This window comes from Trichomycterus rosablanca, chromosome 12 (assembly GCF_030014385.1).
Source record: "Trichomycterus rosablanca isolate fTriRos1 chromosome 12, fTriRos1.hap1, whole genome shotgun sequence".
NCBI lineage: Eukaryota > Metazoa > Chordata > Actinopteri > Siluriformes > Trichomycteridae > Trichomycterus > Trichomycterus rosablanca.
Genome location: NC_085999.1, coordinates 14,917,970 through 14,939,250, shown reverse-complemented (window position 1 = coordinate 14,939,250; position 21,281 = coordinate 14,917,970). Strand labels below are relative to the sequence as shown.

The 21,281-nt window shown below is 39.3% G+C and overlaps 3 protein-coding genes across 3 annotated transcripts; 2 read left to right on the top strand and 1 right to left on the bottom strand.

Annotated features, from left to right (window-relative positions):
• The first annotated feature begins 2,378 nt into the window (after positions 1-2,378).
• Positions 2,379-3,497, top strand: gpr45 (G protein-coupled receptor 45). Its single transcript, XM_063006552.1, has one exon. The coding sequence runs from the start codon at positions 2,388-2,390 to the stop codon at positions 3,495-3,497; it is 1,110 nt and encodes a 369-aa protein (XP_062862622.1). The 5' UTR covers positions 2,379-2,387.
• Positions 3,498-6,440: 2,943 nt separating this feature from the next.
• c12h2orf49 (chromosome 12 C2orf49 homolog) lies at positions 6,441-11,188 on the top strand. The gene is made up of 4 exons (XM_063006683.1): positions 6,441-6,581; positions 7,785-7,942; positions 8,063-8,381; positions 10,680-11,188. The coding sequence occupies exons 1-4, from the start codon at positions 6,462-6,464 to the stop codon at positions 10,731-10,733; spliced, it is 651 nt and encodes a 216-aa protein (XP_062862753.1). The 5' UTR covers positions 6,441-6,461; the 3' UTR covers positions 10,734-11,188.
• Positions 11,189-13,047: 1,859 nt separating this feature from the next.
• On the bottom strand, positions 13,048-19,992 carry fhl2a (four and a half LIM domains 2a). The gene is made up of 6 exons (XM_063006682.1): positions 19,662-19,992; positions 17,525-17,701; positions 16,441-16,615; positions 14,625-14,794; positions 14,221-14,407; positions 13,048-13,449 (listed from the first exon to the last, which is right to left on the bottom strand). The coding sequence occupies exons 2-6, from the start codon at positions 17,678-17,680 to the stop codon at positions 13,298-13,300; spliced, it is 840 nt and encodes a 279-aa protein (XP_062862752.1). The 5' UTR covers positions 17,681-17,701; positions 19,662-19,992; the 3' UTR covers positions 13,048-13,297.
• Between the last annotated feature and the right edge of the window lie 1,289 nt (positions 19,993-21,281).

Sequence of the window (21,281 nt, the reverse complement as noted above, 5' to 3'; positions counted from 1 at the left end):
GAAAAGCTTTATGGAGATGAAGATTTCATTTTTCAGCACGACCTGGCACCTGCTCACAGTGCCAAAACCACTGGTGAATGGTTTACTGACCATGGTATTACTGTGCTCAATTGGTCTGCCAACTCTCCTGACCTGAACCCCATAGAGAATCTGTGGGATATTGTGAAGAGAAAGTTGAGAGACACAAGACCCAACACTCTGGATGAGCTTAAGGCCGCTATCGAAGCATTTTGGGCCTCCATAACACCTCAGCAGTGCCACAGGCTGATTGCCTCCATGCCACGCCGCATTGAAGCAGTCATTTCTGCAAAAGGATTCCCGACCAAGTATTGAGTGCATAACTGAACATAATTATTTGAAGGTTGACTTTTTTTGTATTAAAAACACTTTTCTTTTATTGGTCGGATGAAATATGCTAATTTTTTGAGATAGGAATTTTGGGTTTTCATGAGCTGTATGCCAAAATCATCAGTATTAAAACAATAAAAGACCTGAAATATTTCAGTTGGTGTGCAATGAATCTAAAATATATGAAAGTTTAATTTTTATCATTACATTATGGAAAATAATGAACTTTATCACAATATGCTAATTTTTTGAGAAGGACCTGTATATACTGTATATATATATTATACAAACCCCATTTCCACACTTTCTAAAATTGCAATAAAATCTAAAAACTGTAATTTGGTAAACAGGTGGAACTTTTATTTAACTGATAAAAGTACATAGAAAGCATTTTCATTATTCTTACTGACAAACCCAATTGTACTTTGTGAAAATAATAATAAAAAAAACAATAGAGTGTGACATTTGCAACACCAAAATAATTGGAACAGAGGCAAAATAATACCAAGGTTATACAAGTAAAACCGTTCTGGGAGGTTCCACAATATATTCCACTATATTTTAATAATTTATGCAAAAAAAAAAATATTTCCAGAGAGTTTGCAAATGTCTTCCTGCCATTGAAACCACTTTAGTACGTGATAAAAAAAAAAAACATCCATCTCGATTACTGCCACTGGAAATGTTTTCTGTCCTTTCTCTTACACATTCTCACGGTCATCAGTATCTCTGGTATCTTAGCAACACATTGATAATGTGATGAATCAAGGTTTCAAGTGTCTTACTTGAATCATATTAGTGTGTTCATGTGGAACTCAAAGTGTGTGCATAGAGAATGTTGAAAATGTTAATAAATTATTAAACCTTTAATAATGGCCGCTCAGGTGGCGCAGCGGTAAAAACACACCAGAGCTGGGATCTGTAATACATCGTATCGAATCTCAGCTCTGCCTGTTGGCTAAGGCTGAGCGACCACATGAACAACGATTGGCCTGTTGTTCAGATGGGCGGAACTAAGCCGGATGGGGTCTCTCTCTCATGACTGGTGCAATTACGACCTCTGCTGGCTGATTAATGGTGCCTGCACAGAGATGACAAAAGAGTGCTCTTAGGGTGTGTCTCTCCGTACACAGTGCTGAGCTGCACTGCACTCGGCAAAGTGTAGGTGATAAGATGCATACGGCATGCTGCCCATGTGTCGGAGGGGGGTTAGCTTTGCTCTCCTCAATCGGAGCAGGGATCGGCTTTGCTGGAGAGGAAGCATGATGCAATCGGGCAATCGGGCACTTTAAAAAGGGAGGAAAGGGGGAGAAAATGCATAAAGAAAATATAAAAAAATTAAACTTTAATAATGGAATAAAATTGTTTGACTCCAACTAACAGATCAAATAAAGTTTATATATATATATATATATATAAACACAGTCATAGACAACCCCGTGTGTCCAATTCACCTCACTTGCATGTCTTTGGACTGTGGGAGGAAACCGGAGCACCCAGAGGAAACCCACGCGAACACAGGGAGAACATGCAAACTCCACACAGAAAGGACCCGGACCGCCCCACCTGGGGATTGAACCCAGGACATTCTTTCCCACAAAAATGAGGAATACAGTAGATAGTTACAAGGTAAAATACAGGACCATATTGTGTTTTGCTGGTATCATAGTATCACAAAAGCTAGCCATTTAGCAGGTGAGTCTTGTATGTTTTTATTTAAAAGCAGAGGACTGTGTTGAGATACTCATGAGCATGACTTTGACTAGAAGGAGGAATATTTTTTTTTCAGATGACATTGCAAGTCAAACCCTCCTTTCAAATTTTGCCTGCTCTTTTATAATATACTGAGATTATTGGTTGACATTTTAGATAAGTAAGTCATGTATACAGTCCAAGCTCTGTAGAGTTGTACTAATATTATTATGCATGTCTAACACATATTTATTTGTTTTCAGGTTATGTTGATCGCTCAGTCAGAAGGCCATGGCCAGGATTAGAGCTCATTCTTCACTGACTGACTTTGCTTGGTACTGGCCGCCATGTCTGTGTGCAATACCAGCTATCTGAAGCAATGTGGCCTACTTGAGCCAACAGAGCTACAGGAGGTTGAGTTCGGTCTCATGCCCGTTGTGCTCAGAGTGGTGCTGGCTGGCATCATGATCTTCATGATTACCATTGGTTTCTTGGGCAATGCTATTGTATGCTTGATTGTCTATCAGAAGCCAGCAATGCGATCAGCGATTAATCTACTTCTAGCCACACTGGCCTTCTCAGACATTATGCTTTCTCTGCTGTGTATGCCTTTCACCGCTGTCACTGTGGCATCCATGGACTGGAGTTTTGGGGCAGGTTTTTGTCAAGTCTCAGTCATGCTTTACTGGCTTTTTGTTCTGGAGGGCGTCTCTATCCTGCTCATAATCAGCGTGGATCGCTTCCTCATCATTGTACAGAGACAGGACAAGTTAACTCCACATCGAGCTAAAGTTCTGATTGCAGCCTCATGGGCTTTGTCCTTTTGTGTGGCTCTTCCTTCTGTCGTCAGCTGGAGGACAACTGGCGTAAAACAGGCGCCCCAGTGCATCCTGGGATACAGTGAGTCGATTGCAGATCGGGGCTACACGGTGTTGTTAGCTGTGGCTGTTTTCTTTGTGCCTTTTAGTGTGATGCTCTACTCCTACATATGCATTCTGAACACAGTGAGGAAAAATGCACTGCGCATTCACACCCTCGTTGCTGAGGACAGTGCTGGACTCAAACTGGGTCTTACTGGTCTGCATCGTCCTCCACACGTCAGCATAGATATGAGTTTTAAGACCAGGGCCTTCACCACCATCCTCATCCTCTTTGTAGGCTTTTCTGTATGCTGGCTGCCCCACACCATGGTGAGCCTGCTGGCTGTGTTTAGCCGTCACTTTTCTTTCAGTCCAGCATTTTATCCTGTCAGCATAGGCGCACTGTGGCTCAGTTACCTAAAGGCTGTTTTTAATCCAGTCATCTACTGCTGGAGGATACGCAAGTTTCGCGAGGCCTGCTTGGACTTCATACCCAAGACGTGTAAGCTTTGTCCTAAGATCCCTGGCAGAGGTCACAGACGCATAAGACCCAGCAATATTTATGTGTGTAGCAGTGAGACCCAGTCTTCAGTTTAGGATTTTAGATACAAAAAAAATTCTACCAAAATACTTGTACACACATATATTTGTTAAATTTTATTTATTTAATCAACACAGATTTCACACGTACCTTGATACAACATATTTATACTGCTAATTAACATAGGCTGTTCCTTTCAAAACCAAAACACATTAACAAATGTTTATCCCATGTTTTTAATCATCAATTTTGTGATTGTGAATCAATAAAGTGCCAAGATCATTTGAAACCAAGTGAAACACAAATACAGTACTTAAATTTGTTTTACTAATGGTTTCATTATCATAATCAAAGAGTAAGGGTGTTTTGCTATAATATGTCAGTTGAGTATCTACTCCAGTCAAATGCAAATAAATGATACATTTAAGAGGGTGAGGAGAATAAGCAAACGGCTCTATCAACTAAAGGTTTCAGGTTAAAAGGACATTTTTACAAAAGCAGAAAATAAAGCTGGAAATTGTGTACAATTTTAGGAGGGGTGAGAGGGTCTATGTATCATAAAGTGAAATAAGTACAGACTCCAAAATATTTTAACCATGGCAATGGACCCCTGGCAGCACAAGCTTCCAGTAAAGAAAAAAAATAAAAATAAATATATGTATATATATATATATATATACAGTATATACAGTATATATATATATATATATATATATATATATTGTTTAATAATTTTATGTTTTTGTAAAATTATTTTTATTTACTTAATACTTTTTGGGGGTTTGGGGTCGGAGGTCCTGCAAAACATTCCATTACCAAATTGCTTCTAGATATTTTCTGTGAGATGAGAAAGATTTGTTTATACAAGTTTATTTATGCTAACTATTTATTTTAGATGCTATAAAGGGACAAGCTTCATATTAGTAAAACAAATTTTTTTACAATTTTAAATATTTAGTTTGCACGTTATTTTCTTGAATGGTTTCTAAAGTCCTGAAGTTTACTGTACTTTGTGATACATAACTTACATGCAAAGAATGCAATATACATTCATCACACTGGTTTGAATAAGAAAGATACCAGTATAATGATAACTATCATTTGTAATTATTGGTCAGGGTACAATAGATGTGTATTTCAATTAAAATGTGGAATGATATCATAGCATATGTTAATAATTAACACCGTGTTTACTTTGAACCTACATGCAATTAATGATAAAAGTTATGTTTCATAAAAGGAAAACCAGTGTTCTAAGAAACACCAATGTTTAATTTCTGTTGATTATTATATGTGCTACAATACTTACATACAATGAAAAATGGCAAATAAAACAGTTGTGGTAAATGTTGTGTTGTGAATATCAACAACACTATAATTGACATGGTCAGGTTTATTCAGGACTCCTGAATAAATACTGTCGCAAGACAGTAATAACCTGGACAGTGCGCCAATTCACACAGTCCCCTGACCTAGCCAATCATGTTATTGTAGACACCTGGCTAGCCACAGCTGAGAACCCTTGGTGATGGGCTAGCGTTGCTTTGGCTTTGAAAGTCTATATTGCATAGTTTTTAAAATGTGTTGGTTTTTTAAAATCTGTATCATATTTCCAAACTATTTATTTTCAATGGATAATAGACATTGCAAGGCCTCACAAAGTTACCGATGCTGCTCCCTATGCTGTCTACACCAGTGCAAACAAAGCACAATATGGTTTTGTGATGTTTTGTGACGTGCAGCCCCATGAGTAGCTGCACACCACCTCCGAACCATGTAAGCAAAAACGCTTATAACTAGTGCTGTGCGATACTGTAAAATTTGGTATCGATCCAATACCAAGTAAATACAGGGCCAGCATCGCCGATACCGATACTTTTTACTTATAAAAGCAGTTAATTTACTTTCATGTAAGGGTGAGCATTGGTCATGATAAAATGTATCATCAATATGCTATGACCACTAAATGATTTTGTGATTTTTAATTAGTTAATCATGTACATGTTAAAACCCAGGACAGCAAAGTTTTTAGGCAAATAAAAAGTACCTCTATTACTAAGTCTGAGGTTTTTGTTCAGAACCAATTGTATAATAACAAAACGTATTTCTTTCTTTGCACTTTTCTGGCTTTTTGTAAAATAAACAAAATAATTAAATAACAAATGAATTCAGATGTTTAAAGCTGTCAGATTTCTTGTTTCTGGGTGCTTAACTTTCTTGTCACTTCTGAGGTAAAACGTTACTATCATGGCGTATCGCCACCAAGCGGCTTGTGCTTGTGAGCTAAATAAATATGTACATTTTAAATAGAGACCGAATATACTGTATTTGTCCCTGTTCGTTTACATTTTAAAAAGATGCTAATCTGTTTACATTTAAAGCACAAAGTCAAAAGCAAGGAGCACTTATTCATCAAAACACAAAAACACGGAATGAGAGCCTCACTACGCATGCTCCGATTCACGAACCTGACCTACATTCTAGGGTGGTTTGTGAATTTGCGTAGAGTGCAAAGTGCGTAAGATGAGTTCGTATTTTACGTACATATAATTTACACTATTATTTTAATAAAAATTGCCACTGTAGACGGTTGTTAAGTTTGTGGAGTTTGTGGTTTAGTCACTCTGACCGTTCTATTTTTAACTCTAGGTAGTTTTCCGCCTAATGATTCACATCAGCGAGCGAATCGGTTCTTTTTTGAGTTAAAAAAGCAAAATGATTCTGAATCGTCTCAATCTGTGTCGACTCCATAATAATATTAAGTTATTCTGTTTAGTTTTCTTGTTTGTTTGTTTAATTTGGGATAATTATATATATATAATTTGTATTATATATATTTTGTAAGCACAGGACTTCAGAAATATATAATTTATAATATATAATTTATAATATGCAGTAGGGTTAGAAATTCCTTTTAAAAGGAATTGCTCAGATGAAGCACTTCTTTTTCCAGGCCAGAGGGAGGCGCGCTGCTAACTTATGGACTAAAACGCGGACTGAGTTGTGTGTTTATCCGGAACATGGACATGGCTAGCCGGAACGGCAAAATGAAGGATAGTAATGAAAGTAAAGCTGAATCTGATCTGCTGCTTCACCCTGAACTGCTGTCTGAAGATTTTATTAAGCTTGTCCTGCATGAGGTCAGATACAGTGATTAACTTTACTGAAGGTTTCTAACGCTGCTCTGTTGAATTAGCTAATGTCAAGCAGTACAGTTTCTGTGTAGCAGAGATGTGGTAACTTGCTAACGAACTACTCATAATTTATAACACTTATAACACGTGTTTACAGCAACATTCCTGTATCTATAATGTACTGTGTGCAGGTAGATACATGCAGTTATACACCGATCAGCCATAACATTAAAACCACCTCCTTGTTTCTACACTCATTGTCTATTTTATTAGCTCCACTTACCATATAGAAGCACTTTGTAGTTCTACAATTACTGACTGTAGTCCATATGTTTCTCTGCATGCTTTGTTAGCCCCCTTTCATGCTGTTCTTTAATTTTCTTATTTAGGTGGTGGATCATTCTCAGCACTGCAGTGACACTGACATGGTGGTGGTGTGTTAGTGTGTGTTGTGCTGGTATGAGTGGATCAGACACAGCAGCGCTGCTGGAGTTTTTAAATACCATTTCCACTCACTGCCCACTCTATTAGACACTCCTATCTAGTTGGTCCACCTTGTAGATGTAAAGTGAGAGACAATCGCTCATCTATTGCTGCTGTTTGAATTGGTCATCTTCTAGACCTTCATCAGCGGTCACAGGACGCTGCCCATGGGGCGCTGTTGGCTGGATATTTTTGGTTGGTGGACTATTCTCAGTCCAGCAGTGACAGTGAGGTGTTTAAAAGCTCCATCAGCTTTGCTGTGTCCTATCCACTCATACCAGTGTCACTGCAGTGCTGAGAATGATCCACCACCCAAATAATACCTGCTCTGTGGTGGTACTGTGGGGGTCCTGACCATTGAAGAACAGGGTGGAAGCAGGCTAAACAAAAGTATGTAGAGAAACAGGTGGACTACAGTAGGTAATTGTAGAACTACAAAGTGCTTCTATATGGTAAGTGGAGCTGATAAAATGAACAGTGAGTGTAGAAATAACGAGGTAGTCATAATGTTATGGTTGATCGGTGTATAATTTAAGTTAGGATGTTTTGTAAAATGAATCAAAAAAAGAATCTTAGATGTGTTTATATAATAAATGTCCAATGTTCTTACTAAAAAATTTAAAATTAAATCTTGTAAATATAAACAAAATTAAAATCTAATGCTTGCAACATGTTTGCAAACATCTGTGACAGAGGTATGTGCTCTATCTGTATTTCCATTTACAGAGGAAGATAAAGACAGAAGAAAGTGAAGACCGTGACCACCTTACGGATCTGTATATTCAGCATGTTATCCCTCTACCACAGCGAGAACTCCCCAACAGTAGGTGGGGGAAAAGAATAGAGAAGACAAATCCACGCCATAGCCAAACGTCTACACAAAGGTAATGGTGAATGTCTGATTTCTGTTAGTGTTCTTCTTTATTACTTAAACACTGTATAAGCAACCCCTGTATCTCCTCTTAACACATGACTGTGTTTCTTTCTATTCTTTTTCGTCGCAGCTCAAGCACAGGTACTGGTAGGAAACGGCCCCTCATTGTGTTTGATAACCAGCCCACCAAATCAGGCAGCGTTAAACTGAAGAGAGCTGATGACAAACCAGCAGACACAGACCGCTTAAAGCCCCCACCATCCAGCATCGATCTCAGTAACCCTATCCGCAAGCTTACAGGATCTTCCTCCCAGTCGTCAGAGTCAGTGAGGAGTCCCACAGGCAACGGCAGCCTGAGTTCCCCATCTGCTGCAGCTTGTGCTAACTCCAGCAACTTAAGCACGAAGCAGAAACGTGCAGCACCAAGCCATGAAGTGCCTACAAGTCCTGTGAGTATGAGCAAATGGGCATCTGTGTTTTGACGGGGTTTAGTGAAAGTACATGTACAAATAAGCTACATGTTTTTATCTTTATTGTCTATATATGTAGAATTAAGTATTTTATGGATCCTCATAAAAGGTCTAAGTTAGTGAGTCAAACAAGCACTAAAATGCCCTTTAAACCAAACATGCATTTTGTACAATGCATTTGTATCTGAAATGATATATTTATTGTTTTTATGTTTGTTTTATGACCTATAATTTTTTCATTAACGGTATAAATGTTAACACCCAGAAGATGTCAGGCCTAAGAAACAATCGTGTTAAATTTACCTCCTTAATTCTTAATGGTACAATATACACCGATCAGCCATAACATTAAAACCACCTCCTTGTTTCTACACTCACTGTCCATTTTATCAGCTCCACTTACCACATAGGAGCACTTTGTAGTTCTACAATTACTGACTGTAGTCCATCTGCTTTGTTAGCCACCTTTCATGCTGTTCTTCAATGGTCAGGACTCTCCCAGGACCACTACACAGTAGGTATTATTTGGGTGGTGGGTCATTCTCAGCGCTGCAGTGACACTGACATGGTGGTGGTGTGTTAGTGTGTGTTGTGCTGGTATGAGTGGATAAGACACAGCAGCACTGATGGAGTTCTTAAACACCTCACTGTCACTGCTGGACTGAGAATAGTCCACCAACCAAAAATATATTCAGCCAACAGCGCCCCGTGGGCAGCGTCCTGTGACCACTGATGAAGGTCCAGAATATGACCAACTCAAACAGCAGCAATAGATGAGCGATCGTCTCTGACCTTACATCTACAAGGTGGACCAACTAGGTAGGAGTGTCTAATAAGAGTGGACAGTAAGTGGACACGGTATTTAAAAACTCCAGCAGCACTGCTGTGTCTGATCCACTCATACCAGCACAACACACACTAACACACCACTACCATGTCATTGTCACTGCACCACCTAAATAATACCTACTCTGTAGTGGTCCTGTGAGGGTCCTGACCATTGAAGAACAGAGTGAAAGGAGGCTAAAAAAAGTATGTGTGTTTGATTAATTTATTAAAAACTGTATCTATAGTACATTTACAAAATATCAGAAAGTCATTCACATGATTAAATGGCAACATTTATAATACATTGTAAGGCCATTAGCATTTATTCAGACTTCCCTATTACCAGAGTAATACTGTAAAATACCAAAAACCTACCATGTGCCCTCTGTCTCATATGACCTTTATCAGATTAGCCCCTGATGAACAGCATACCCTATATCATAATAAATAAAAGAAAGAAAATAATCCTCACCCTGTTTTAGTCTGTGTAGTAACTACAGCATGTTAGACTTTCCTTTGCCTCTTTTTTTTTTTTTTTTACTAACGCTGGTCCAGGTTGCAAAGTGTCCAGTTTCCCGGGAATCACAAGACATAATGCATTAATGCCTAGTTCACACTACACGATTTTTGCCCTGATTTTCGCTCACAGACTGGTCGGCCCTAGATTTGCCGGCTCGGGAGCTACTCGGCGTTCGCTCGCCGATCGAAACTCAGTTCTCAATCGCTATGTGTGAACTACTCAACAACTCGATCCGAGCGGACCGAAGTTAGATATCTAGGTTGTCAAATATCTGGATCTGAGTTGCCCAACTGACAATGAATGCTATGTCGAACAGCCAATGAGAACACAAGATACGGGGTGAGGGGAAACCCAGGGGAGGAGTTGTAAAAAGGTGGTACAGGGGCATAATATAGTTTATATCAGAATACATCGGTACACACACAAGTTTTACAGTATTTCTAACATTATTGTTCTCTTCAAAACACCAGCGTTGCATTGCAAAAAAATATTTATTAACCTCCAACTCACTATAGAACAATCCATGCTGTTCCTATTTTCCTACGTGTTTTTAGGCTGCACATCAGCGCACAAACTTTGATCACTCTCTACTTTGATCACTCATTAAACCTTTCATCACTTCTTGTGTTTGTTTTTGTGACTCAGACACAGTCAGTCATATGTCTGTATGTACAGGCCCGACCAGCCGATAGCACCTCTGGGGTTTCAAATTTTGTTTCCCATCAGTAGTGGGCTAGCATAGTTTACTGCTGGGCCAACCGAGATGCTCAATTCAAATGTAATATGAGCTCTCATCTTTTTGTGTAAATCAGATTCCGTCTATGTGAATGTGGTTCTATGTATTATACAAATCAAAAAATTATGTGCATTAAGCTGTTTCTGTGTGTACATCCGATTCCCTTTGTTAATATCTGTTCCTTTTGTGGCAGGACCTCAAGTCTCCCGAGGTAAAGAAAAAGATTCAGCATGTCACATGGCCTTGACCTTCAATCGCCTGTCGGACACCTTAAGCAGTAAGAACTACCTTTCAGAGGTACCTCTTGGCGTTTCTCTCCCCCACACTGTGGTTAAAGATGCCAGATCGGGGATAAAGAGCTGGATCTAAATCTGGATGGATCTAATTGCACTAAAACACGGGCTCAGTGAGACCCTTTTATAGATGTGCAAGCAAAAGGTTAAAGGACATGTTTTGACTCACTACGTTGTTATGGAGAACAATAAGGAACCGTTGTTAAAATGTTCATTTTCACTGAAATAAACTCATGTGTACATATGTCATATCCCTCCAACACGCAGGGGTCACATGTGCAGTCTATTTTCCCTTTTTAATTGTAGTTTTATACACATTTTGCGAATAGAACAACTTTTTAAGGAGCATATTGGTGGTGATCTATTGTCAGTGTAATTCCAGAGTAAAATTAAACTTTATTTGACATTTTATTGTGTTTTACTACTTTAAAGCTTATTTTGCATAAATTGCTTTTAATTTGTACCATCAGGATGAAGTGCCTAAATTCTTCTGGCTGCTAAGAAAGCCAATGTGCCTATGTTCTTTTTCTTAGCTGGAACGCTGATGGTGGAGTCTATTAAACAGTAGACCAAGGTACTGAAATGTACTCAAAAAATGTACTGTAAGTAAAAGCAGTTTCAAATTGAAAACAGAGCAAAGAAATGATATTCTATGTTCCAACTAAACAGTTTAACAGTTTTTATATACATGCGCTCATTATAAATTTAATAGCTGTAGCATGTTTTAAACAGGGGTATGTTTACCTTGTCTTTAACAGCATTCTACAGTATAATCATACTGAGACCTGCGGAGACTAATTGTTGTAAAGGATGTTTTTGTCCTATTCTTGCTTGATAAACACTTAAGCTGCTCAGCAGTCTGCGTTCTTTGTTGTCATACATTGTGCTGCACATGCTTTTAATGGGAGACAGGTTTGGACTGCAGGCAGTCAGTCCGAATCTTAGCTCTGTTATCAGCAGGTCGGGTGCCTACAGGCGATGATTGGCTTATCCGAGGGTTGAACTGCTGGAGGGGATTCCTCCACAGGCTGATCGATCGCACCTGCACAGAGACGGCGGATAAAGATCCATGAGTCTCAGTGCACGATACGGATCTCTATAATAGTTTACCTTGTGCAGGTCAAAAAGAAGCGGTAGGGTACCGCACTTGTGTCGGACGTCTCGGTCAGCAACAGTAGAGGTAGCAAAATGCAGTCAGGTAAATGGAAACGACAGTATTAGGAGGAAACATTTCTAATGGCTAGGGCCATTATAATAATAATAATTGAAAGCTACCTTAACAGTGTACATAAACCTAGAACATCCAGCGACGGTGAGAGTCTTCGTGTTCGAAAATTCTCATTCGTGTTTTGACACCCCACCTCTGTGTCCACAGAATTGGTTGGGAGATTTCTAAACTCAAGTTACCTATGTATTTTCTTTATGCATTTTCTCCCCTTTTTTTATCCCTTTTTAGCGCGTCCAATTGCCCGATTGCGTCATGCTTCCTCTCTATCAATGCTGATCCCTGCTCTGATTGAGAAGAACGAAGCTAACCCACGCCCCCCTCCGACACGTGGGCAGCATGCTGTATGCATCTTATCACCTACACTTTGACGAGTGCAGTGCAGCTTAGCATTGTGTATGGAGAGACACACCCTAAGAGCACTCTTTTCTCATCTCTGTGCAGGCGCCACCAATCATCCAGCAGAGGTCGTAATTGCACCAGTCATGAGAGAGAGAGAGAGAGCCCATCTGAACAACAGGCCAATCGTTCATGTGGCTTCTCACCCTCAGCCAGCAGGCAGAGCTGAGATTCGATACGATGTATTCGAGAAGCTCTGGTTCCAGTTTTTACCGCTGTGCCACCTGAGTGGCCACCTGAGTAGACTTTGACATCTTGGACATTTTGACTAAGTGATTGCTAACTTTATTGCCGTAGGATTGCTAGGACCGCCTCATAGTGCGAATTAACCAGTAACCGTGAGGCACCTGAATGCTACCTGAATGAAACATTAAATTGCTAAACACAAACCTTAAATTTTGAATGTCACAGCAAATTGCATATTACACAGGATATTTTACGGTCCGTGACACGATTTGCAAGGCTGTGAATTAGGTAGGGCCTAAGTCATGGCCAAAAAGCCAAAAGATTTTTGTTATTATATGCAAAGTGTAAGAGTACATCATAGCAACAGTTTTTACAGAATGAAACACCAGAAAAATTTGAGAGTTAAATCACCTTTATTGGTAGTTAAATACACACAATTATTCTTGGAAAATCTTGCTTGTGTTAGTTTACAACGTGACCATGCTGTGTGTGAATAAATGCTCAGTATTATAGACCTAAATTCAAATAGGTTAGTTTATTAACATAAAACTTCATATATTCCTATAGTTTTTCATTCTTAAGTGTACATTTCTGCTAAATTGAGATGGTACAATATCATACTCTTGATGTTCTGCTATGATTAGATTTTGTTTGTGTTCTTATATGGTAGTTCCTTGCTTTTTCAGTCATGTGGATGTTAGATCCATCTCAGATGTCTTTGCCACACTCGGGGCACAGGATGTCATCTCTCTCGGTCAGGAAACCTCGGCCCACGAGAGACACCGAGCACTTCTTGCAGTTGAAACAGTCGTTGTGCCACTGGCGCTCCTCAAAAGAGATGTACTTACTCCCACCAAGTCCTAAAAAGTAGGAGTAACACAGGAAGGAGTTAAGAGACCTGCTGATTAGATGGTAAGTGTATTAAAAAGAAATCAAGTGTGGTTGCTTTTTTAAGCTCATTGACTGAGTCCCAACTGTATCTTACAACTTATTTTGAGATTGTTGAACTTGTGAGTTTTAAACTCAGCTACGGGAAGGCTGGGCGCCTACACTGACAATGATTGGTTTGTATATTGTGATGGATTGCTGGTGGGGATTCCTCATAACTCCTGCACTTACGACCTCTGCTGGCTGATTGATGGCGGTATATGAACCTTCCTTGTGCAGGTGAAAAGATGCAGTTGGCTACTGCACACGTGTCGGAGGGGGCGTGTGTAGGGCAGTTGTAGCTTAGGGGTTAAGATACTTGACTAGTAATCGAAAGGTCACTGGTTCAAGCCCCACCACTGCCAGGTTGCTGCTGTTGGACCTTTAAGCAAGGTCTGATAAATGTGGAAAAAGTGTAAATGTAATAGCTATGTTTCTTGTAGGCAGTTGTAGCCTAGCAGGTACTGGACTAGTAATCAAAGGTCGCAGGTTCAAGCCCCACCACTGCCAGGTTGCCGCTGTTGGGCCTTTGAGCAACCCTCAGTTGCTCAGTCTGTATACTGTCCCAGTACTGTAAGTCGCTTTGAATAAAGGTGTCTGCTAAATGTCGAAAATGTAAATAAGGAGGGACTTATTCATCAATTGATTGGTTTTCATATGATTGTCTTTCTGATTGTGAATGTAGATAGCAGAAACAAACGTACCACTGATGGGTGAGGTGCAGGAAGCGCACTTCTTGGCATACAGGTTACAGAAGCAGTTCAGGCAGTAGGCAAAGTCATCACGAGAAGTGAAACGCTGGCCAGAGAGCTGCTGCTTGCAGCCAGTGCACAGGAAGCAGTCCTTATGCCATGGCTGATCATGGTAGGTCACCCCTCCAGTGGTGATGGGCTAAAGAATACAACATTTTAATAAGGCTTACTGTGAGTAAGCTGTTAATAACAGTGTACCTTTGAATGAGAATTTCATTCAATTAATATTTCAGATGTTACTGGTTTGTCACTGTTCTACCATGTTAGTGCGCTTTGAATTAACAGTGTTATAAGTAAACATTTATCTGAGTAAGTGTAACAGTGAGAAATAACATCAGGAAATGAGATCAGGACACCTTTTTGCAATGAACACACTGCATGGCAAACTGCTTCTCGTAGCAGGGCACACAGTAATTGTTGTTCTCCTTGGGGATAAAGCTCTTGGTACCGATGGGCTGCTGGCAGCGCTTACAGGTAAAACATGTCTCATGCCAGCTATTGCCCTTATGTTCCATCTTCCTGGAGCCTAGAAAGAAATAAAGAGCATTTTACAAATTTTTATTTAATTTGTATTTTTTTACCACCACTTTGTGCTGGTCAGGGTCGCGGTGGGTCCGACTTTCCCAAAATCACTGAGTGCAATGCAGTAACACACATCAAGGTTTGCTTACAGGACACAGATCGATCACGAGGTCTTGGCCAACCTAGACATAGTTGTGTCTGTACAGTGCACATACAGTCTACACACCCATTTTACAATGACAGTTTTTTTGTGATATAAATAAAACCAAGATAAATCATTTCAGATTATGCTCACCTTGAATGTGACCTGTAATCTGTACAATTAAATTGAAAAACAAGCTGAAAGCTGTGCTTGTATAAATATGCCCGCTCCTAAACTACATTTTTTGAAGCACCTTTTGATTTTATGACCGCATTCACTCTTGGGTTGGAGTTAGACTTGGTAGTCTTTGCACACTCTTCCTTGCTAAAGTGCTCCAAATCTGGCTGGGTCATTCCAAAACTTTGATCTTCTTCTGGTGAAGCTTTTTTTTGTTGATGTGGAGGTATGCTTTGGGTTGGATTTTGTAAAATATTAAATGTAAATTTTAAGACAATATTTTAAACACATTTTATTCATTTCATCAACCACTTTGTCTTGGTCAGAGTTGCGGTTCAAAAGGCTGTAAAAGGTTGCGGTCCGGCTTCAAAGGGATACACAGGGTGCAACACCCTGCTCTGGCTGTCTGAGCGCCTAAACACTTTTAAACGTACCTGAATTAAATGCAAAAAAAGCTGTATATTTTTGTACTTGAATGTTAGTCTTTTATTTGCATTTGTGATGAGCTCTGTTCACTGACAAGACTTTACTAAAATATTCCTGAGCCCATGTGGTCAGTTTTTAATACAATGCCATCTGAGGAATCAGTCACAGGCATTTAATATTGGTTGATTCTCCCTTGCCATTTAGGCCCAAGGATTTCTTCAGATTTTGAATCTTTTCATCTTTAACATTATGGAACATAGGTAATAAATGTCCTTATTTTCTAAATGTACATTAAAAAACATAACTATAGACAATTCACACATTCCATTCTGTATTTATTTTAAATGGCAAACCCTGACCCGTTCATGCATATAATTGATTGAGCCTTTAGTTAATGCACCTGTTACCAAGTCATACGTTTATCTATTCAGTTTTAAAACAGGTGCTTTAATCCTTCCACAGTCTTACATTGCCACATGTCCCAACATTTTGAATGTATTGTAGGCATTAAAATAGTAATGAGCTTTAAATATTTAATTACACAGATGAGGTTAAACATCTAGTATTCCTTTTTTGTTCTACATAACTCAATATATGTACAGAATATTTTAGAAATATTTTAAAATTTTGTGTTATTTTGCATTTTACTGACTGTCCCAACTTTTATGACACTGGGTTTGTGTTAATAAAAACTATAATTATCACATTTTATAATAAAATACAAATTTTCTTAAAAGTATTCCACCCATATAAAAACAATAATTCATTTTGACTGCATGAAAGAATAAATACATTTATTCTAACTTTCAGAATAATCTGGCTTAATTATATGACCCAAAATCAATTTTAATAAAGGTAAATACTGGACAGTTTATCTGTGGGACTGTCAGAAAGCTCTCTCTCACCAGGCATGATGGTCTTCTTACACTCGTGGCATTTGGAAGAGTACTCATTGGAGTAACACTCAGTACACAGCAGCTGCTCATCCTTGGTGGAAAAAGCCTTGTCCACCAGTGAGCGCTTGCACTGGAAGCAGTGGAAACATTCCTCATGCCAGTGTCGGTCCTTATAAGAGAGGTCCTGTAGAAATCAAGAATAAACAAACTTTTTGCTTTGTTGAGCTGAGGGTACCGATAGTTAGCTAACATCAATCTATTGCTGTGTGTTATATATGAAGAGAACAATTAATCAACACAGTACAACATTAAGGCAATTACATGTCAGGGATTTCAAGCTGTTCATTTAGGACATGTAGGTGATTGTAAATCAATTTCGGGTTCATACGGAGATCCATATCACACATCAATCTCTATTATCCCCTGTCTCCTTGTGCAGGCATCATTGAACAGTCAGCAGAAGTTGTAATTGCAGCAGTAATGAGGAATCCCCTCCAGCATTCCCACCCTCGGACAAGCCAATTATAGATCCATGTAGGTGCTCAGCCTGCCAGTAGCAGAGCTAATTCTTGTGTGCTTTCTTAGGGTACTTAATGTTGTTTAGTCACAACATTTAAATAAAGAAACATATGCTTCTAACTTCGCAACAACAGTTTAGGCCAGGCCCTAGACAAAGTAAGGTCTATTGAGACATGAAGAAAAGCTATGTGTAAAGAAACTCCAATAGACTGCACAGAGCCATGACCTCAGCCCCATTAAACTGCTTTTAAAAAAAACGGACCATGAACTGAGACTTCCTTGGCTGTGCCCAGTCATACAAATGCTCTTTTGACTGAATGTGTACACATTTCTGCAGACATAATTTAAAGTCTAGTGAGAAGCTGTCTTTGAAAAGTGGCAGTTGACTTAGAGGTCACTCTATTTTAGTACCATTTGTTTTTGAAATGGGATGCCCAACAAGTCAGGTGTCCAAATCCGTTTGGCTATTTGCTATAAATGATATATAGGTGTACTAAGAGATGTGCTATGCAGAATTCTTATTTTATATAATGCAAACAATGCTATAGATCAAGTTTGGGAGTTTATGAATTACCCTGCTGTTGCATCCAATAGGTTTCTTGCACTCTTCACAGGTGTTGGAGTAGAGGCTCTCGTAGCACTTCACACAGTAAGGATTCTCCTCACGGAGAACATATTTCTTCCCAAACAGGGATTCCTTACAGTAGTGGCAGTCATAGCGTTCCGTCATCTTTCCTCCTGCCTGCTAATCCTGTCCGATAGGTAAAACAAGAGACAGAAATCTGATTGAGCGCTGTATGCATTAAAAATTATGAAATAAATGTAATGTTTTATCCACTCCAGTTACACACCCAACATCTGGGCTTTGATGTTAGGCCAATACTAATACTGGCACCCATAAGAACTGAGCCACACATGTATGTAAAAACATGTCAAAGATGCTTTGAGTTCTGTGTTCTTTTTTCACATTCATCATTAAACATAGAACTACAATAACTATGTTGGTGTATCATCGCAGAAATTAGTATCTTCTTCATTTTAATTCCAGCACATAAACACGTCAGCAGAAGCATAGCAGCAGGGCTATGTGGCATTTCTGACCTTTACTGTCATACCATGCTTCCACTTCATCATCATTATCCTGTCAGCAAAGAGGATACTGGGACTATGTGTAGCCAAGTGAAGTTTTAAAACACCTGATGGTGAACTATGGTGAGCTTCAACCACACTAACATGGTGTTAGTATAACCTCATATTAGGAGCACATACCCTGTTAACACACATTCTAGATGTACAGTTAGTGTCTGGAGTTATTTTTAAATACACACTGTATGTTAATTCTCCTCTAGCCTTTTATCAGTAGACAGGTTTTGATCTTGGGACGCTGCTGACTTTATATTTTGGTTGGACCACTATTGTCTTTACATGTGCTATCAGCAGGGCCAGGTGCCTACACTGACACCTACATTTGCTGAAAAACAGATTGGCTACTATTAGTAATTGCATACCTACAAAATGCATCTAAATCAATTAGACAAAACAATAGGGAACACCCCAAAATATGTGGACCAAATGTTTCTAGCCAGATAACTGAGTTGAAGTATCTCTTAACATCAAGGAAACTCACAGGCAGCTATAATGAGCGCCCAATGACATTGGTCAGAGACTGTACAAACCACAAAGTACCAACAGGTGTTTGGGCAGTCAAGACTCATTGATGCCAGAGGCTGTGTGGGCTATGGCGACTGGTACCTATCAACAGAAGGGCTACTGTGGCTCAAATTGCAGAGGATTTTAATACTGGGGATGAGGTGAATGTCTTACAGCACAGTGTATCGAACCCATCTGTGTATTTGCATGACTGTCCACCATCAAAATCATCTACTGTGGGCATGCAGGCTTTGTAAATGGGCATCAGAGCAATGGATAGAGGTCAACTGGTCCAACAAATCCTGTTTTCTCTGAGCTCATGTGAACAGATGGGCACAAGTGCATTGTTTGCCAGCAGAATACTATAAAAATACTATATATTCTGTAATTCATCTAAAAACTGCACAATATGGCCAAAAGTAAGTGGACACCCAATCATTTTATTGCGTTTAGGTGTTTTAACCACACCCATTGCAACCAGGTGTATAAAATCAAATATGCACAATAAATTATGAGCTTATACTCGGTGGCACAGATTGAGACAGGCCCTTTCTCTTTCAGCAAGTGAGGTCCATGAAGACACTCCAGGGGCTCGCACAGACTGCTGACTACATTTGGCCATTTTTTACTGTATTTAAGCCACTGTTTATTATACCCTCATACTCAAAAGGCCACAATTGCAGCAATTATGAGGAAACCCTGTTCAGCCAGTGTCCTGCCCCTTACAGACACAGCAAATTGTGTGTCTGTGTAGACACCTGGCAAGGCTGATAGCACAACTGAGATTCGAACTCAAAAGTCTGCAATTACAGCAATTATGAGGAAACCCTGTTCAGCCATTGTCCTATCCCATATAGACACAGCAAATCATGTGTCTGTGTAGGCAACTGGCCCGGATGGTAGCAGAGCTGAGATTCGAACTCAAAAGCCTAAGATCTCAGCACTGGTGGGCTAGCAGAAGTTGTGTGAAACCCTGTTCCTGAGTTGATGGTGATCCTCCTGACAGGCGAGGACAGTGAGAGTGATAGCATGAGTGTTAGATTGGAATAACGGCTACTTACAACTGCAGCTTTCAGTCCTGCTGTTTTAGCTTATCTGCATATCTGCAAGTCTCCATAACACCTTTCCCTTGGTACCAGATGTCCTTACTGTCCTCCTGTCTGTGTCTTTTCAGTCCTTTGCTCTCTCGTAAAGGTTCTCCCGGTCTCTCAGTTGTCTGCTGTCCCATATAAATCCCCCCTGCTTTCTCGTATACGTCCTTGCTGCTTTTCACCCCTTTGCTGTCCCATACACGTCCTGCTTGCTTTTTAGCCTCCTGCTTTGTAATCTGTTACATACATGTCCTGCCTGCTTCTTAATTCTCTTGTATCTAATCAACGTCCTCCCTGCTCTTGGTCCACTACTGCCCCATTCACACCCCACCTTCTCCTTAGACCTCTGCTCTCATAGACATTCTTTTTGCTTCTGTGCTTTGCTGTCTCACTGCACGAGACCAACTGACTCAACCTGTGTGCTGGTCGGGGTGCTTTTCTCTTTCATATCCCGTTTCACAGTTTGACCATATAAGGCAGAAATTTTTCAGAACCGGGTGAAGCATGCAGTCTTGCTTAAACTCCCTTTTTCTATTCTCATTTCTCATTTACAACTTTTACTCCCTGGCCTATTTTTGTCCCTCATGTTTTTCTTTGCATTTTTTGTCTTGCACTCATCATTTTCTTTTCTTTCCTTCTACTAGAATGATATTATTGGATTTGTATAAGTTTGTTATACAGACATTCGTATTACCACTACATGCCTCATTGGCTTTTCTTCCATCTGCCCTCCCGCTTACTGAAATCCTGGGGATATATAATAACAGTGCAAAAAATGCTGAACCAGTCACTTTTCAGAGCATTTGTTTTTCATTTTATGTCCTGATGGCAATTCATATGTGAAGATCCTAGTAGCAATTGCATTACTTTACCACCACCCTTATTTTCCCTTTTAATATCTCCCTGGGTTTTGTTTTAATGGGGATCATATATTCTTTATTTCACCCTGCTTAATTAAATAAAGCTTTCTGAATTTCCCTTAGCAGATGAATCAGACCACGAATGTAAGATTAAACAGCTGTTGTTAGAATAAGATTCTGTTCTGTCTTTGATCCTCGACTGTAATGTGATGCTAGATTTGGACTCATTTTGGCATCTACAGTAAGAATCAGTGATGCATTCTGTCAAAAATAGAGTGTAATATCAGTCACATTTAAACTGAATCATGCTTGGCTATTTTTAATAATGACAAATGCTTTATCATATTTAAGCTTTAAAGCAATTGCATTATTCATCTTCAAATTTTGATAAAATTAGACTATCACTTTATAATTATTAAATACGGTTATAAATATGGTTTTTCGGCATATAGTTATGAACTATAATGTTTGTAAAACAGTCCAGATTTTCTACTACTTCAGTGTGTCATATTTTTCATTTGTTTAGTGTTGTGGACAGTTAATCTGTTCCTACCATACCATACACTCAGTAATATACAGATTACAAGGAATAGTACCAGAATTAAGTCATTTTTAGTTGCAGAGTACATTATTATTAATAATAAGAGTACTCCATTATTAATGGTCAAACACTGTGCTGAATTTGGTCACCTGCCATCAAGGGAGTACCTTTTAAAATATGTGCTTTAAA

Bases quoted from the DNA above. Each gene is read 5' to 3' on its own strand.
- gpr45 (XM_063006552.1), top strand. From the start codon at position 2,388: ATGTCTGTGTGCAATACCAGCTATCTGAAGCAATGTGGCCTACTTGAG.
- c12h2orf49 (XM_063006683.1), top strand. From the start codon at position 6,462: ATGGACATGGCTAGCCGGAACGGCAAAATGAAGGATAGTAATGAAAGT. The intron at 6,582-7,784 runs GTCAGATACAGT...TTCCATTTACAG, and splicing joins TTAAGCTTGTCCTGCATGAG to AGGAAGATAAAGACAGAAGA. The intron at 8,382-10,679 runs GTGAGTATGAGC...CTTTTGTGGCAG, and splicing joins ATGAAGTGCCTACAAGTCCT to GACCTCAAGTCTCCCGAGGT.
- fhl2a (XM_063006682.1), bottom strand. From the start codon at position 17,680: ATGACGGAACGCTATGACTGCCACTACTGTAAGGAATCCCTGTTTGGG. The intron at 14,795-16,440 runs GTGAGAGAGAGC...ATTTCTTTCTAG, and splicing joins TAAGAAGACCATCATGCCTG to GCTCCAGGAAGATGGAACAT. The intron at 13,450-14,220 runs GTACGTTTGTTT...CCTACTTTTTAG, and splicing joins CTGCACCTCACCCATCAGTG to GACTTGGTGGGAGTAAGTAC.